The sequence below is a fragment of the Camelina sativa genome, chromosome 9 (genome assembly GCF_030686135.1).
Source record: "Camelina sativa cultivar CO46 ecotype springtype chromosome 9, ASM3068613v1".
NCBI classification, from domain to species: domain Eukaryota; kingdom Viridiplantae; phylum Streptophyta; class Magnoliopsida; order Brassicales; family Brassicaceae; genus Camelina; species Camelina sativa.
This window is the reverse complement of record NC_141888.1, coordinates 36,298,721-36,316,344: the sequence shown is the minus strand read 5'-3', so window position 1 is coordinate 36,316,344 and position 17,624 is coordinate 36,298,721. Positions and strand designations below refer to the sequence as shown.

Here is a 17,624-nt window from a genome sequence, read left to right as displayed (position 1 = left end):
TACAACTAATGTAGTGTTTTTTGTCTATCTTATTGTCATCTCTCTATTACAATATGACCATAGCCAATTTACACAAGTTAATGGTGGTAGACATTCTAATCCGATAGACATTCTTTACACAATTTAATGGTGGTAGACATTCTAATCCGATAGACATTATAGTTAGGATCGACCAAAAAAACGAAACAAAGTCAATATAAATAAAATCGAGGAACTTACAATCATGATAGACATAATAAAACCGATAGACATTACAAAGTCAATAGACATTACAATTCCGATAGACATAATAAAACCGATAGACATTGTTATCAACTGCTAGGGTAGACAACCCATTCGCTTCCCCATTATGTCCACAGTCAGTAGACAAGAAATGATCTCCACCATATGACAAATCGTCTTGTCCATCTGTGTCTACCAACATCCCAGTCGTGTTTCTTTCAGTATCGGTGGACACAATATTATGTCCTTCCTCGATGGTCGATGTTTTCTTCTTCTTCAGTGAAACATACAAATACAGTCCACCACACTCTTCATTCTTCACTTTAAACTGTTGAAACTCAACATCACTGTCTACTGAAACTGGGGGCATCTTACCTTGTGTAAAGACAATCATGTCTCCTGGGTGCCAAAAGCTTAACTCCATGTTGTTTTCCTCTTCTTTGACACCCAAAACCTCTGCAATTTTAGCCTCCAACCCCACAAACGTTGTATCTTTGTCGATTGACAAAAATCTTGCCATTTGCTCATGACGGACAGAAAACTTCCCCATCCCAATATCTGAACATGTCCATTCACCCATGAGACACACTCTCCCGAACATCTGCATAATTAATAGAAATAATCTTTTAACACAATTAATGCAGGAGGAATTCAATGTTGGCCATATTTAATGCAAGAACATCCTTCTTTCTAAATGAGAGGGCATTTTTGTCTTTTCAATTTATGCTTACTCCACAAAAATGGCATTTTTGGCGACAAAAGAAAAAAGTGGCATTTGGGAGAAATTTTTGAACAAAAATGGCATAACTAATAAAAATCCCATATTCATATCATGGGAACATGCAACCGTCGATATATATTTTAATTTTTACTTTATAAAGGAGACAGAAGTTGGGTAAACCATTTTTACACCCCCTACATCTATAGCTCTCTCCGTACGTATTTAACCCTGTGACAACTAATTAAAATTATATGCTCTTTTTAACCCAATCGGATATGTCAAAACGTCGTCAAACTTAACGTACCCACATTTACGTTACAAGACCTATCCACATCTCATCCTCGCATCCGCATTCTCACATCAACTTAATTTTTCCAACTTGTGAGAAAATAGTTGGCACAACTTGACTCATAACTCGACGTGATTTGCTCTACTTAATCTCACTGGAGAAGGAAAAACGAAAAAAAAGAAAAAAAGAAAAGAGAAGTAAATCTGAAGAACGTGTAACGTAGCTTGTGCCTGTTATTGTTATGGATCTTTTCTATAACTTAAATCTCCCGTAATCACGTACTAATAAGAGGAATTGTTTGAATACCAAAGCAGTAAAGAAGCAGCTGATGTGTTAAAGTTGAACCGAATCAACCAATCGTTTAAAAACAAACAATACAAACAAAGCGTCTGTATATAACTGATACACCAAATGATAAATAAATAAAAATGTTGTAAAGGGTATGCAAAACTAATGTAACCTATAGTTTCCCAGCTGCTCTTATTCCCATTAAGCAAACACCAAGAAGAGCCGCCCAATTCTAATGATACAACAAACCGTTTACAAATAAACGTATGAAACGAGTTCATCTGACTACACCTGATGGTTGATACGGTTAGGACAGAGTCAAGAGTAGTACCATTTTGCTTAATATCGATGTCTAGGACGCAAAGCGGAAAACGAATTCCCGCCTTGATCATGATGATGACTTCCTCTCCCTCTTCCTCTTCCTCCTCCTCTGCGGTCGCGGTCACCACCTTGTTGATGATGATGCTGATCACCATACCCTCGTGAGTTATTATGTTCGGACCCGCCTTGACCATGCCATTGTTGTTGTTGTTGATTATGATGATTACCAGAATACCCTCCTCCTCTAGTGTCATGGTGACCACCCCGTGATTGGCTCTGGTAAGGCTCTGATGGGAATCTCCCACTGGGTCCACGAGGTTGGTACCCACCTCGACTTTGGTAAGGAGGCGGCTGAGCATAACCTTGCACGCCAGGTGGAGCCATATAACCACCATGTTGGTAAGGAATTGGTGGAACATACTGCGGAGTATTGTAGCCGTAACCAGGAGGATGCTGAGCATGTACATCTGCTGGTGTCTGATATCCATGTCGGTCTGTTCCTATCTGTAAGCTGTTGGAGACAAGACGATGTGCTGCATCTCCCAGATGCCTCCCAGATACACTTCCAGGTGGGTTTTGCCTACAGAATTGAAAAAGAAAATAGCAATTTTAATATTCAACACTACGAATTCAAACTATTTCATAACACAGGCCTTCTTTTTTTACTTGGTTTGATTGATTTTATTACCTCCCCTGATTATTATGCATCCCATGATTATTCTGCATCCCGTGATTATTATGATGCCCATGATTATTATGCATCCCATGATTATTATGCATCGGTCTCCTTCCATTTTCCTCGTGCCACAGAGCAGGTGGGGGTTTTAAGTCTCCTACGTCCACAATCTGAACAGACGGGAGAAAACAACCAACTTAAGCTACCAATAAGATTTACCCACAGAGGTCACTCATAATAAGTTTCTTAGCCAATGAGCTAAAATATTCAAAAGTCCATAAAAGTCACAGATAAGACAAAATGTTATCACTTACCTTCTCAGGGAAGATGACACCAGGAGGAGGCCTGGTTATATGTTCATGTGTATCTGGAAGCCTGTAAATGCAACATCTGAGAAGCAATGAAAAAAAAAAATCAGTATCGCATCTTTAATCAATTTAAGCTTTGAACATCTTGAAATTAGGTCTGTGATCTCACATGACTTGGTTGGTCAAGATGTCCTCCATACCCTCCATTGGGGACCTGAATACTGGCGGGTGAGTCTCCCCTGAACACGGAGTCAAGTAGCCATTCATACCATCACTGCAAGTAGTTCTAAGAACATCAGGAAAACGACTTGGTATTTGTTGGCCTTAGTGAGATATCCAACTGACCAACTTACTTCATACTCATCCATCATGAAGTCATAAAACATAAAAAATGAGGTATGTTCTACAAACCTGAGCTCAGGTTTGATCTTAACCTTATAGTCTACTCTCTCCCTGTCACTTAATTGCCGACAGTGGTTGTCAAGTGAAAAGATGAGTTCAGCCAGGCGATGAGACGTTGCTATGAAAAGCATATCACACATCCTGCTGTTTCTACGCCTCTCTTCATCCTACAGATTAAAGAGAGAGCACTTTAAAATCCATCTTTTTGGAAGCACACATTTTGATGTGAAGGAAAGACGTATAGGGCAGCTTACCGTCAATGTAAATTCCACTTCGGAAACAGCTTCTAGTAGGCGCTTTTCATCAATGAAAGGCAGCTTAGCAATTCCCTTTGATGAAAAAAAAAATGCGTCAAAAGAAGTGATTGTGTTTCCAATACATAAGTAAGCGATAAAGAAAAACAATGGCTACCTGCCACGAAAATCGCTTTCCATTCATGTCGACCTCAAAATCTAAAAAAGAACAGAAAGCGTTGTCGATATAATTTGTAACAACAATTAATACTCAGAAAAAGATGGAATCTTCACAAGGAAAGGAAGCACTACCAGTTGGGTAAAAATCAATGATAGGAGAGGTGGGATCAGTCATCAAGGTCCTGTAGCGCTCTGGAAGTGCATGCGCACTGACCACCAAATAAAGTAACGATTATAGATATACCATAGAGAGGAAACAATAATGTAGAAAAGATAGAGAAAAAGCATTAATGCCCAAGGTATACCTTGCTGCTGGGAACACCCCAAGAAGTTGATTGAAAGGCTTAAAGGGAGTTCCTAATTCAAACTTAATATCCAGCTCTCCCAAATCCCTCAGATCAGAAGCAAATGGTGCATAATGATAAGGATAAAACCTGTAACAGTAAAGTACAATTATATCAGGAGTGAAATCTATAACCTTCCACAGTCAATAAACACCTAGGAATCTAACAAGCAAATATAGTGTCTAAACGCACCACTGCCATGAGCAAACACCTTCCATGTAATAATGCATGACCCAACAAAGGCCTTCTGTATACTTCAAAACCTGTACAAAAGAATGTTTCACAAATTAGAAGGACCTTTCCAGAAGTGGAACCAAAACTTAAATTATATATCATTCTCAAACTTACAACATCCTTCCGCACTCTTTCCATTTCTTCAGGGGTTACTACTGAGAACTTCTCTTCATAATATCTTTCTCTCCATCCAGGTTCCCCTAGTTTCACCTATGCAAATGAAAACCATTTTCAGGAATGAAGGGAGACCCAAAGATTGACAGTCAAAGGGTAACTGGAAAAATAAAGAAATTTCTAATTTAAACTATAAATCTAATTAGAAAGAACCTTGTCCTCTTCAGTAGTATCCGAGTTGAAAGCATCTGATTTCTCACGAATTAACTCCTTGAGTTTTGTCTTTAGCTCCTCTTTGTTCTCGTGTTCCTGAAATAAGTAGATAAATTAATAATTGCTCGCATATATAAGGTTCATCAACTCTCAACTAAACAGTGACAAAGGAGTTAAAAATCACATAATGCCTCTCCAGGAAAGGAATGCATACATCAGATTCGAGACTGTTCTCGACGTCAACAATAGCAGCACCAACACTGGATCCTGAAGATAAACGTCGAACTTTTGGATGCGGAGCAGACATGCCATCATTAGACTGAAATGGTGACGGTGTAGGAGCCGAAGCAAGTCGAGAACCACTAAATCGTGCAACTGGAACAAGAGAATCTGGTTGAACTGTCGGAGCTGCATCATCCATTCTTCTTGTCTGAGCTTTATCTCGCTTTACTCTTTCCGCTTGCCTCTAATATAAACAGAGCAAGAAGAACCATCAATACACATCACTACAGAAAGATTAGTAATATACATGTCTTGTCGTGATACAAAAACAATGTTGAACCATGTAAATTTCTTTAAATGGATCAAGTTACAGAGTCATCACTTATGTGCAGAGGTTTCCAGCAGGTTTTATTGGTCAAGGGTTTCCAAATGACCACAATGTAGCAATAGATATACTTGCAAAGCAAACAAGATTCACATTCACTCTACGAAGCTTAAGAATATACGTGGAGCCCAATACAGTTTCCATGAAAATGCAATTATATATTATATAACAAAACTCTGGGGAAGTATTAATATCTCTGCAAGCTCTAGTACTCAAAATTTATAACAATAATATGATGCAACCAAGTGGGAAAAGGGAACTGTGTGCTAGTCACATAATATCAGATATATCGATAGCAGATAATTAGCTACTCAGGTAATGTGCCTCACTATAAGGCCAAAAAGAAGTACGTTTTCTAACCTGATGCAACCTCGCTCTCTTCTGAAATATCTTATCTTCGTACGATCCAACAGCCTGAATAAACTGTTCCACCCTCTTTAAATTTGGCTGGAGGGGATAACATCAAAAGATGAAGTCAAAACCATGTCACCTAAGGGTAAATTGGAAAACGAATTATTTGAGTAAACTAGTCCAATATCAATGGAGAATAAGCACCTTGCATCCATCAGTTAAATAGCCGTCAAATGACCGAAATTCCTTCTTGTAAACAGCCATAAGCAAGTTGATAGCACCCTGGAGAAATGAAGAATTACAGCAACGTTTCATCAAACGATAATTTAGAATGTGATGTAAGATATGTCAAGTTCTTAACATAGGATAGAATAACGGAATTGACGTATGCCTCAGACATTGAACCGATAACCACCAATTCTAAAGTATCTTTTCAAACTAAGGTATCCCTTGAAGGTTCTTTACACCAATAATTCAAAATGAAATCCAAATCCAGGCAACACAAACCTCTCGAATCTCCAATGTCGGCATATGTGGTAAGAAATCATTGCCCACAAAGAAACAGATGAAGATAAAATCATCAACAATGCGCTCTAGATCAATCTCAAATGGAGGGTTGGGAATCCTCATTTCAAGCTCCAGGTATTCTCTAAGAACCCAAATATGGAGGAACTGACAAAAAGAATTAAAGACATTAGACTTGACAATAATATCACACATAAAGACTGTATCTCAAGAACCTGCTGATTGTTATTATGAACTTAGTCATGAATTTCAACCTGATATGGCTTTTTGACGAAATCATTTCCAACGCCCTTCTCATCAAATTCTCCTGCCCTCTTCTTTGCTTTTCCTTCACAATTTGCAGCCATATGGCCCATTTGACCACACAAGAAGCATTTATCCTGCTGTCCAGGAGTATAGACAACCTAAATCATAGGATGAAATTTTAAAATTCAGTTTAGTTACCCAGGAAAACAATAGAATTTGAAGATTTTACTCCAGTTGTCTCCTCCCCGTTTTTCCTACCCACTTTTGTTATTATTTCATGAGGAAAATATAAAAAGCCCTTAAACACATAATTTGAATACAAAAACATGTGGAAGAGTAAATCAAAAACCTCTCGAAGAATTGAAAAATGAACTTCATGGGTCGCCAAGCCCAACATAATCAAGTCAGCGTCCTGTAAAAGAAAGCAGGTGAAAATGAGCCTCATTAGTTAATAACACACTAGAAAGTGAAGGCCAAGCAAATAAATAAGTAATCAAGACCTCAGGATAGTTTTTGGTCCAAGTACACATTAGAAAATGAAGAATCATACCAGTCCATACAAGCAATGCCGAGTGTTTGGGTCAAAACCAGGAAGATTTCTTTGAAGCCGAATGTATGACATAATTTTATGCTCCCCTTCACCTGGAACATTTGCGTCCGAAAGGATAACCTTTGCAGTTCAACGATTAGGTGCAAAATTAGTCATAAACTGTGTGAAGATTGAGAAAATGTCAAGAACTAATAGGGAAGCAACAACTATAAACATCACAAATACCTTAATATTTTTCCAACCAACATCATGATTAAGTCTAAGGTGCACATAATATTGCAGCGCTATAGATAGAACACCCATGAATTCAGTTCCAGGTGTAATAACATTAGAATCAAACACTTGAGAGTCCACTTTTGGAGGGAGTCTTCTACCCTCCCTCTCAAACTCCTCTCGCAGACGTTCTTCTTCAGCAGCCTGTAATATTAACAATGTCAACAGATTTCCATTGAAAAGGAAGGAGACTCGTTAACAGAATCTAAAAGAAGAAAAAAAAGGCACGTAAAACGAATCAAGAACAAAACAAACATCAGGAGCATGCCTAGATGAAAGTAAAATAGCAAAAGGAAAACGAAGTTTTGTCTGGCTGAGGAAACTACACAGTAGAAACCCCATGCCAGTATGGGGGGGATAAAAAAGAACATACAGCATCGGAAGCATCTTTAGCGGATCTAAACCGTCTAGACCTCTGTTGATTCATTTTAGCTCTTGGAGCAACACCATCTAAGACCCAATCAAAACATACACAAAAGTTTAAGAAAGAGTATGCTTAAAGCTTAATACTTTATATTGCCCGATAAAAAGAATACTAACCAATAGCCATATAGAGCAACTTCCTTGGCCGTACCATCACGAAAAGCCTATCAATGTAGTCAAACATACACTGAAACACCTCCTCAAAGGTAGTTGGAGATGGCTGCAATGAAACAAATTAAAGGACATTACTTTAATTAAAGGGTAACTCCTAAATCAATGCTACAGTATCAAAATTTGAAAACCCTAATCTCGTCTCAAATAAATTAAAACAATGAAGAAGGAAGGAGAGAAGGAAACGTTACCCTATCTTCAGGGTGGAAGCAAGGATGGATAATCCCGTTCATGTCGAGATAGAGATTATCGTATTCGAGATTGTTAGGGTTAGGTTTACTAGTATCAACCGGAATCTTGATGCCTTCGATTTCAACAGGCTCTTCCTCGATAACATCCGCCACTAACAGCGGATACTTCTCGGCCAACCACCGGTAAAACGACGGTACTCCCATCCTTCAACGATCTCGAAGATATGAATCTCCACAAAAGGATAACAAAACTCAGAGAGACCTAAGCAGAGAGTATGAATGAATGAATCAAACCAACGGTGTTTGCCGACGGCGGGTAAGGTCACTTGTGCATATTAATTGGATTTTTTCCTTTTCTGGAACAGAGCAAAACCGGATATTCGGGATTAGTCTAAAACTAATTGGGCCTTAACCGGAAAAAAGATTTGGGGCTTTTCTATTTCCTAAGAAAACTCAACTCAACAAGCCCAATTATGTTGGACACTACAAAACAAAAACGAAAAAACTCCGTTGCCGGGACTCGAACCCGGGTCTCTCGGGTGAGAGCCGAGTATCCTGACCAGCTAGACTACAACGGATTTGTGACTAACAGCGTTGGCAAATGTTACTAATATGTTAACAGAGGTTGACTACAATTAGTCCACACAGACTCGTCGTGTACTTGTTTTTTTTTGGACATCAGACTCGTGTACTTGATTAAACTAGTCTCTTTCGGCTTTATGTCTTGTTCTTGTGGTCCCTCTATTACGGCAGAAATTATGATTCTTGGATTGAAATATCATTTTATCTTAAATTATCTTTGTGAAATCAGTGGCATAATTAAAATACATTTTTCTAACAATCTATATGTCTACATTATTGTTTTTTTTTGTTGCATTTGTCTACATTATCTATATGTCTCATAGTCTCAGTGTCACTACTGAATAAAGTGGTTTTTATGTAACGGAAAAGGAAAAAAAAAAACATTCATTTGTTTAACAATTACAAAAGCCCCTTTGGGTTTGTGGAAATTATAGGGTGAACCAAGAACCTAGTTAGTTAGTTAACTAACCCATCTGCCGAACAAGGTATGAACAAAAAAAATGAACTATTGCTTCTCGGTATTTAAACTAACAAGCTTTGAAAATGAAACTAAAATATTCATAATCTAATCACTTATAAAGTAGTACTACATAATTGTTCAATAAGTAAATATGCAACCTTGGTGATAAATACTATGTACGATTCGTGATTTAACTGGCCGTGAGAGATGCAGAGTTGGTCGTAACATTTGTCACAACATTGGTAGCTACAAACATATTGCAGATATTGTGTCATACACGCACATGTATACGAACACAAAAACCATACCCACCTAAGATATTTTCTTATAAGTCATAATGCTTATACTTTTGACAATATGTCTAATGCTTAGTGAGATAATCTCTTACTATAGTTTATCACATATACTCCCAATTTAGGATAAGCCGGTGTCTTTGCTCAAACGTGAGTTCGAGAGAATGACAGTACCATGAGGTCAGGACTAATCTAAATGTAGGAAAACATCTCTTTTATCAGCACCTTTATCTCGGTTCTGTTTTATCATAGATGTAGGTAAGATTTTTCTATCAATCGATACAAATGTGTTAAGTTTTGTTTAAAGTACAACAAAAACATTTTCTTTCTTTATATAATTAGCTTTTTGGGGAACAACAAAAAATTCACATAATCGTTTTTCCGGCGAAGGCATCGACCCCGTTTTCTCCACCTTTGTAATTAGTTCCAAGGCCGAGCCCATTAGTGGTAGGCCCATTATCATTACTAATATTAATAGAAAAGTTTTTTTTTTTTAAAAAAAAAAAAAAAAAAAAAAAAAATTCACATAATCCCAAGAGTTCTATACAGTGGAATCCAAAACGATGTCGTTATTACACTCTCCCTCCCTACTACGCTCCTCTCTTATATTATAACAACGAAACAACTAAAAAATATCATCTCTGCAAAAAAAGGATCTATCCTTTCTCCTCTCTAATGGCCGCAACGGTCATTTTCTTCCTTCACTTAACCTTCTTCTCCACCGTCTTCTTCTCAAGATTCCACCACACCTCCGCCGTCTCATCAGAGATTCAAGCACTCACATCGTTCAAACTCTCTCTCCACGACCCTCTAGGCGCTCTCGAATCATGGAACCAATCGTCTCCCTCAGCTCCATGCGACTGGCACGGCGTCTCCTGCTTCTCCAACCGTGTACGAGAGCTTCGTCTCCCTCGCCTACACCTTTCAGGCCACCTCAGTCCTCGACTCGGTGAGTTGACTCAGCTCCGTAAACTCAGTCTCCACTCAAACGACATAAACGGCGCCGTTCCTTCCTCTCTCTCTCGCTGCGTCTTCCTTAGAGCGCTTTACCTCCACTACAACTCCTTCTCCGGCGATTTCCCACCGGAGATATTAAATCTCAGGAACCTCCAAGTACTCAACGCTGCTCACAACTCACTCACCGGAAACATCTCCGGCGTCACGGTTTCGAAGAGTCTCCGTTACGTCGATTTATCTTCCAACGCAATCTCCGGCAAGATTCCGGCGAATTTCACGGCGAAATCATCTCTCCAGCTCATCAACCTCTCCTACAACCGTTTCTCCGGTGAGATCCCGGCGACATTGGGACAACTACAAGACCTAGAGTACCTATGGCTAGACTCAAACGAGTTACAAGGCACAATACCATCTGCATTATCAAACTGTTCGTCGCTTATTCACTTTAGCGTAACCGGAAACTCCCTCACCGGTTTAATCCCTGCGACTCTCGGAAAAATCCCAAACCTCCAGGTGATTTCATTATCGGAGAATTCATTAACCGGAACAGTACCGGCGAGTCTTGTATGTGGCTATTACGGTTACAATTCGTCCATGCGGATCATTCAATTAGGAGTTAATAACTTCACGGGGATAGCTAAACCGCCGTCTTGCGTGAACCCTAATTTAGAGATCCTCGACGTTCACGAGAATCGCATTAATGGCGATTTTCCCGCGTGGTTGACTGATTTGACCTCTTTAATCGTTTTGGATTTATCTCGAAACGGTTTCTCCGGCGGGTTTCCGGGTCAAATTGGTAATTTGGCGGCGCTTCAGGAGCTTAGAGTAGCTAACAATTCTTTAATTGGTGAAATCCCGACGAGTATCGGAAACTGCAGATCATTGCGTGTCGTTGATTTCGAAGGGAACAAGTTCTCGGGTCAGATTCCGGGTTTTTTTAGTCAGTTACGGAGCCTGACAACGGTATCTCTCGGAAGAAACGGGTTCTCGGGTCGGATTCCATCGGATCTTCTTACGTTACACGGACTCGAGACGTTGAGTCTCAACGAGAATCATCTTACCGGAGCAATACCGTCGGAGATAACGAAGCTAGCTAATCTTAGCGTTCTTAACCTCAGCTTCAATAGATTTTCCGGTGAAATTCCGGCCAATGTGGGTGACTTAAAGAGCTTGAGTGTTTTAAACCTAAGTGGATGCGGGTTAACGGGTCGGATTCCGGTTAGTGTTAGCGGATTAATGAAGCTTCGGGTTTTGGATTTAAGTAAACAGAGTATCTCCGGTCAGTTACCAGTCGAGCTCTTTGGTTTACCGGATCTTCATGTGGTTGCTCTTGGAAACAACGAGTTCGACGGCGTCGTACCGGAAGGTTTTAGCAGCTTGGTTAGTCTTAAGTACTTAAACCTCAGTTCCAATTCATTTACCGGACATATCCCTTCCACCTATGGGTTTCTCAAGTCAGTACAAGTGCTTTCCCTGTCTCACAATCGGATCTCTGGTTCAATCCCGCCGGAGATTGGTAATTGCTCTAGTCTTGAGGTTCTTGAACTCGGTTGGAACCGGTTAAATGGTCACATTCCGGTTTATGTTTCTAGATTGTCTCGTTTGAGGAAGCTTGATTTAGGTCACAACAGTTTAACAGGGAGTGTTCCTGATCAGGTTTCTAAAGATTCGTCGCTAGAGTCTCTCCTGCTTAATTCGAATTCTCTATCGGGTCGAATACCGGAATCTTTATCAAGACTGGTTAACCTAACCGCGTTGGATCTTTCTTCCAACAGATTGAACTCCACTATACCATCAAGTCTTTCTCGACTTCAGTCTCTGAGCTACTTCAACGTATCAAGAAACAGCTTACAAGGGGAGATTCCAACAGCTCTAGCTGTGCGTTTTCCTAATCCGTCCGGCTTTGTTAATAACCCGAGACTTTGCGGTAAACCGCTCGGTATAGAATGTCCAAACGTTAGGAGACGAAGAAGGAGAAAGCTAATCTTACTGGTGACGCTAGCAGTGGCTGGAGCTTTGTTGTTGTTACTCTGTTGTTGTGGTTATGTGTTCAGTTTATGGAAATGGCGGAACAAACTAAGATTGGGTTTGACTCGGGACAAGAAAGGGACTCCATCACGTACATCCAAGGCTAGTTCTGGTGGGACAAGAGGAGAAGACAACAATGGTGGACCTAAACTTGTGATGTTCAACAACAAGATCACATTAGCTGAAACTTTAGAAGCCACGAGACAATTCGACGAAGAAAACGTATTGAGTCGAGGAAGGTACGGGTTAATTTTCAAGGCAACGTTTAGAGACGGGATGGTTCTATCGGTTCGGAGACTCATGGACGGTGCTTCGATAACCGACGCAACGTTCCGTAACCAAGCAGAGGCTTTAGGTAGAGTGAAGCACAAGAACATCACTGTCTTGAGAGGATATTATTGCGGACCGCCTGATCTAAGACTTCTAGTTTACGACTACATGCCCAACGGAAACCTCTCCACGCTTTTGCAAGAAGCATCACACCAAGACGGACACGTCTTGAACTGGCCAATGCGTCATCTCATCGCTCTTGGAATCGCTAGAGGACTCTCCTTCTTGCATTCTTTATCAATCATTCACGGCGATCTTAAACCGCAAAACGTCCTCTTCGATGCAGATTTCGAAGCTCATTTGTCAGAGTTTGGGTTAGATAGATTGACTGCACTGACTCCCGCTGAAGAACCGTCAACTTCATCCACTCCGGTCGGGTCTTTAGGCTACATTGCACCCGAAGCATCATTAACGGGGGAAGCAAGTAAAGAGAGCGACGTGTACAGCTTTGGGATCGTGTTGTTAGAGATCTTGACGGGGAAAAAAGCAGTGATGTTCACGGAGGATGAGGATATAGTGAAATGGGTGAAGAGACAGTTACAAAAGGGTCAGATCGTTGAGTTGCTGGAACCGGGTTTGTTGGAGCTTGACCCGGAAAGTTCGGAGTGGGAAGAGTTCTTGTTAGGGATCAAAGTTGGGTTGTTGTGTACCGGAGGAGACGTCGTTGATCGTCCATCAATGGCTGATGTTGTGTTCATGCTTGAAGGGTGTAGAGTCGGTCCGGCGATTTCCTTGTCCGCCGATCCTACTTCACCTACTTCTCCAGCCGCCAACGCCGCATCTTGATGTCGCTTTATTTTTCTAATCATTCTATTTCTTTTTCTTTTTTTCCTTTGTGGATAATTCATTTTCTTTTTATTGTTGACTTTTATTGTTCCGTGACTTTTCTTGTGTTGTACTTGTCACGGGTACCACAATCTGATTTCAAGTCGTCAAATCTATTGAATTTTCCACGACGAATCAGTTCAATACTTCAATGTGTCATCTCTTGTGTTACTATCGAACAGTTTTTTCCCGGAATTCTCGTTCAATAAAAATATCATGTTCCTGAAAATTATAACAATACAAAATTAGTAATAAGATATAGTATAATTTTGCCCCAAAAAAAAGATATAGTATGACCCTACGGCGCCGTTTGGTAAGCATTGCGTGTATTCTTCAGACAGCTTTCCGTGAATTGGTCAGTGGGTTAAGAGTAGATGTGGGGTTCTCTCCTTCTCAAGTCTCAACATTGTCTTCGGTTCTGTTTAGTTCCCGCCAAATACGTTTGGACAAGTGGGTGTGTGACACGTGGTTGTCTCTCCCTAGGGAGATGAAAGTAGCCGTTGCTTGGATTCTTGTGTTTGTGTTTGTGTTTGGGAATAGTGAAGTTAAGCCGTCAGAGGACGAAAAGCTTTTTAAGCAGAGAGCCTAAATTGTCTGAAACCAAGCCACGTCGGATTTTACACTGTTCATAGCCTGTGTACTTGTTTTTTCTTGGCTTTTTTTACTCATATACTATTATTGCTTCTCTTTCAATTATTTAATTTCTAATGTTTGGTAGGTGTATATATCAATGGATAACTCCGCCTTGTTATATAGTCTTTGGATTCCTTTATAAAACCCTAAGGAATAAACTTTTAAGTAGTATAAACCTTTGTCAAAAGAAAAAGAAAAAAAAACTTTATGTATTAAATCAAAGCCCATAGAGACAACATTTAATTTTCCATGAAATTTTCGAAAATACGTTGTTCATGAAGATAATTAAATCAAGAATGGTAGCCGTGAAGAAGGGACTGGTGTAATCAAGAAGGGAAGGAGAATAAATGCAGAGGGAGTTGTAAGTTTGTGTGAGAGAGTTTAATGAATGTTGTTGCTGTGTGGACAACGACTCATCGGATTGTTAAATGTGTCATATCGCCCTCTCTCTTTGCCTGCTGCTGTCTTTATAACGAGTCATGGCTATTATTTGACTGTGCTTGTGTTGTTGGCATGTTCTCTTGAACCCACCACTGCCATTATTTTAACCACCATCATTATTTTCTTGTATGAAGCGCGAATGGTACGATAGTTGTATTTACTGTGAAAACGGTCATTCCTTCAATGCTGTGTTCATTTATTGAAAATAAAATCGAATATTCTACTTAGTTCATGTAACAGAGTTTATAAATCTCACACTCTGAACAACATATACTGATTATTAGAGTTATTGGCTACTATAATCATTGCGGATTAGTTTTCATTCCGAGGGAAACTAACACATTGTGTACGTAAATATCGTCAATTACTTTATGATGCAAATGAAAAAATTGAATGATTTTGGTACAACGTCAACTGATTTCACACAAGTTTGTTTCCAATAATATAACCGAACTCAGATGCACACAAAAAGGAGAAGCGAAACATTACATAAAACTTATCATATCAGAGATGATGATAATAATAATAAGTCTCCGCTGCTTTCACTCAGCTCTAGACTGACCAGCTCGAGATGAGAGGATGATACCGACAATGAGACCATACAGTGCAAGCGCTTCCGCAAAGATGAGAATCAGAATCATTCCCACAAAGAGCTTTGGCTGTTGCGCATTCGCTCTGCAAAATATAACATGCATGAGATTAAACAAAACAGATTCCTGAACTAATGAAGCATCAGGTGCAGCAGCGCCTGTGTTCTGCAGACTATTGATACTATTATTCATCTACGGTAATGCTTCAAAGATTCAATTCCAGGCAGTTCTGAACCAACATCACATCTAATGTCAAACAACTAAATGAGAGCTGAATCAGCAGATCAATAAAAAAACTTTCTCTGGGATGAGTTTTGATAAGAATCAAGTAAACAAAACGGTATTTCTAATCTTTGAATCAGGATTACAATCAAAGAAGGAACTCTAACTACAACTCTTTTAACTCTGCTAGAGCCAAAAGCTTTTCACTAAGAAAATAGTCAAAATATGTTTCCTTTTTTCACTAAGTCTCTGTTATTAGTCTATAAGAGCTTTCTTACAAATTAAGTTTCATCAAAGAAGTACAATTCCTAGCTAATGTAAACCATTGATCACTAAGAAACCAACAAACACCAAAAGCAAACAATGCCTAAGGCTAATCTAAGAAACTTCTAAACACATCAATTGCTGAAATCGAACAGTTTTTAAGATCAATGAAGAAGAGATCTGTTGTAGTTACCTAACACCAGCATCGCCAACAATACCAATAGCCATACCAGCGGATAAACCAGCAAGACCACAAGCAAGACCAGAAGAGAGATGAGCATAGCCATCGAAAAGGTAATAAGACTTAGCCTTAGGGTTAATCCCAGTACTGATGATGACGGCTATGATCAAACCATAAATACCTAACACACCAGCCATAACCACAGGAACAATCGATTTCATAACAAGTTCAGGTCTCATCACTCCCATCGACGCAACTCCGACTCCGCTCTTTGCCGTCCCGTACGCTGCTCCCATACCTGAAACAACATCAAATCGGATCGGATCGGATCGAAATCAAAACCATTCAATTGGGGAGAAATTGACAAAAGAGAGGGATCTGATTGGTTTTACAGGAGAAAACGAGAGCTGCGGCGGCGCCGAGGAATCCGAAGAAAGGAGCTGTTTCATCGCCACTGAAACCTGAAGCCATGGCTCTTCTTCGTTTTGATGATAGATGATGATGATGATGATTGTGTTGTGGCTCCGATGATGAGATCTCTTCACAAAATTATTGTTGTAGGAGAGAGAGAGATCAATTTTTTTACGGGAGTAAAACTATATTAACTAACCGCTGTTAAAACATACAACAAACTGGTTATCTTTGTTTTGGGCATTTTGGCAATGCTATTAATACTACTAAACGGCTTTGTTGGGCTAAGATGAGAAGCCCAATAAATGGTAACGTTAAGAATAGATGGTATTTTTTGTCGTTTGTGATGAAAACAAAAACTAGTTTTAAATAAATAATACTCCCTTCGTTTCAAAATATAAGATGTTTTAGAGAAGTTTTTTTTTCTTCATAATATATGATGTTTTCAAGTTTCTATGCAACTTTTAGATTAGTTTAGTATTTTATATTATGCAGTATTGTTTTTAATTGGTTGAACTTGTTAAAAGTAAAAACTTTTTAATCTACGTGCTTTAGTTAAAACATCCTATATTTTGAAACGGAGGGAGTAAGACTCATGCTGCAAATAGATGCACAAAATTGAAAAATGGGTTGAACAAAATTGGGTTGAATAATATTCAATTCATTCATCTCCAAAATAGTGGTTGAATAAGTTGAAGATTTTTGCTGTAGGATTAATTTATTTTTTCAACTTTTTGAGTTGAACGGCTGAATAGTTTTTTCCAACCTCTTCAACCTTAATAATGCAAATGGTGAAAATTGGTTGATACATGGGAACTGTTACGTTCAATCATTATATTTCGTAATATCGACATTCGTTTAACAAAACTGTGTTATTACGTCTACAATAATAATAAGAAAACTATAGATAGCAATGAAAATTGAGAGTCAACATATGTACGAGGCTTGAATTCATAGTTTTCATGAATGAAAAATGTAATTGTCAACGGTGGGTCAATCAATCACTGTAATATAATCCTCCTGTCTGCCTTCTTAATTTATAAATCTTTCGTGGATTTCTTTGCTATATAATATGTTTTTTTTTTTTTTAATTTCTATATAATATGTTAAGCCATAAAACGATTGCATCCCCTAAAAGATACTATTTGGACAGATTCACAACACATATGGCTAAATTATCAATACATTATACGATAACAGAAATTATTTTGTATATGAAAATATAAACCATTATACATAATATAGTGTATACCTACATTTATGCATCATATATATTACAGCTCATATCCATTAGAGTACAAGAAAAGGAGAAAACCAAAAAAATGTGGGCGGCTTTTGAATTATGAATGTGACAGAATTGCCAAATCTTTACTATTCTTTTTGTTTCATACCTTTCGCGCATTCTCTCCTCATCTCTCTGCCTAAATCACTCTTGTAATCACTTATTGTAAGTTTGACAACAAACTTAGTATGTATCTTAAAGATAATTGTCTGTTTCGTGAACTTTCTTATTTGAAATGTTTAT

At 38.9% G+C, this 17,624-nt stretch overlaps 3 protein-coding genes and 1 non-coding gene across 4 annotated transcripts; 1 reads left to right on the top strand and 3 right to left on the bottom strand.

Annotated features, from left to right (window-relative positions):
* Nucleotides 1-1,561: 1,561 nt before the first annotated feature.
* Nucleotides 1,562-8,247, bottom strand: LOC104713215 (5'-3' exoribonuclease 3). Its single transcript, XM_010430288.3, has 23 exons — nt 7,883-8,247; nt 7,638-7,740; nt 7,471-7,547; nt 7,050-7,241; nt 6,825-6,944; nt 6,624-6,686; nt 6,283-6,432; nt 6,011-6,175; nt 5,708-5,785; nt 5,513-5,599; nt 4,760-5,011; nt 4,546-4,641; nt 4,333-4,428; nt 4,177-4,247; nt 3,946-4,074; nt 3,773-3,849; nt 3,639-3,679; nt 3,482-3,556; nt 3,237-3,394; nt 2,995-3,099; nt 2,832-2,907; nt 2,530-2,687; nt 1,562-2,421 (listed from the first exon to the last, which is right to left on the bottom strand). The coding sequence occupies exons 1-23, from the start codon at nt 8,084-8,086 to the stop codon at nt 1,860-1,862; spliced, it is 3,135 nt and encodes a 1,044-aa protein (XP_010428590.1). The 5' UTR covers nt 8,087-8,247; the 3' UTR covers nt 1,562-1,859.
* Nucleotides 8,248-8,387: 140 nt separating this feature from the next.
* Nucleotides 8,388-8,460, bottom strand: TRNAE-CUC (transfer RNA glutamic acid (anticodon CUC)). The gene has a single exon. It is a non-coding gene; the product is annotated as a tRNA-Glu (tRNA).
* Nucleotides 8,461-9,700: 1,240 nt separating this feature from the next.
* On the top strand, nt 9,701-13,488 carry LOC104713214 (uncharacterized). Its single transcript, XM_010430287.3, has one exon. The coding sequence runs from the start codon at nt 9,893-9,895 to the stop codon at nt 13,316-13,318; it is 3,426 nt and encodes a 1,141-aa protein (XP_010428589.2). The 5' UTR covers nt 9,701-9,892; the 3' UTR covers nt 13,319-13,488.
* Nucleotides 13,489-14,778: 1,290 nt separating this feature from the next.
* LOC104713213 (V-type proton ATPase subunit c2) lies at nt 14,779-16,332 on the bottom strand. The gene is made up of 3 exons (XM_087466783.1): nt 16,081-16,332; nt 15,701-15,986; nt 14,779-15,106 (listed from the first exon to the last, which is right to left on the bottom strand). The coding sequence occupies exons 1-3, from the start codon at nt 16,157-16,159 to the stop codon at nt 14,974-14,976; spliced, it is 498 nt and encodes a 165-aa protein (XP_087322909.1). The 5' UTR covers nt 16,160-16,332; the 3' UTR covers nt 14,779-14,973.
* Between the last annotated feature and the right edge of the window lie 1,292 nt (nt 16,333-17,624).

Bases quoted from the DNA above. Each gene is read 5' to 3' on its own strand.
- LOC104713215 (XM_010430288.3), bottom strand. From the start codon at position 8,086: ATGGGAGTACCGTCGTTTTACCGGTGGTTGGCCGAGAAGTATCCGCTG. The intron at 6,945-7,049 runs GTATTTGTGATG...TGAACTGCAAAG, and splicing joins TTGGTTGGAAAAATATTAAG to GTTATCCTTTCGGACGCAAA. The intron at 3,680-3,772 runs GTAGTGCTTCCT...GTTCTTTTTTAG, and splicing joins CATTGATTTTTACCCAACTG to ATTTTGAGGTCGACATGAAT.
- LOC104713214 (XM_010430287.3), top strand. From the start codon at position 9,893: ATGGCCGCAACGGTCATTTTCTTCCTTCACTTAACCTTCTTCTCCACC.
- LOC104713213 (XM_087466783.1), bottom strand. From the start codon at position 16,159: ATGGCTTCAGGTTTCAGTGGCGATGAAACAGCTCCTTTCTTCGGATTC. The intron at 15,987-16,080 runs GTAAAACCAATC...ATGTTGTTTCAG, and splicing joins CGCAGCTCTCGTTTTCTCCT to GTATGGGAGCAGCGTACGGG. The intron at 15,107-15,700 runs GTAACTACAACA...TATATTTTGCAG, and splicing joins GTTGGCGATGCTGGTGTTAG to AGCGAATGCGCAACAGCCAA.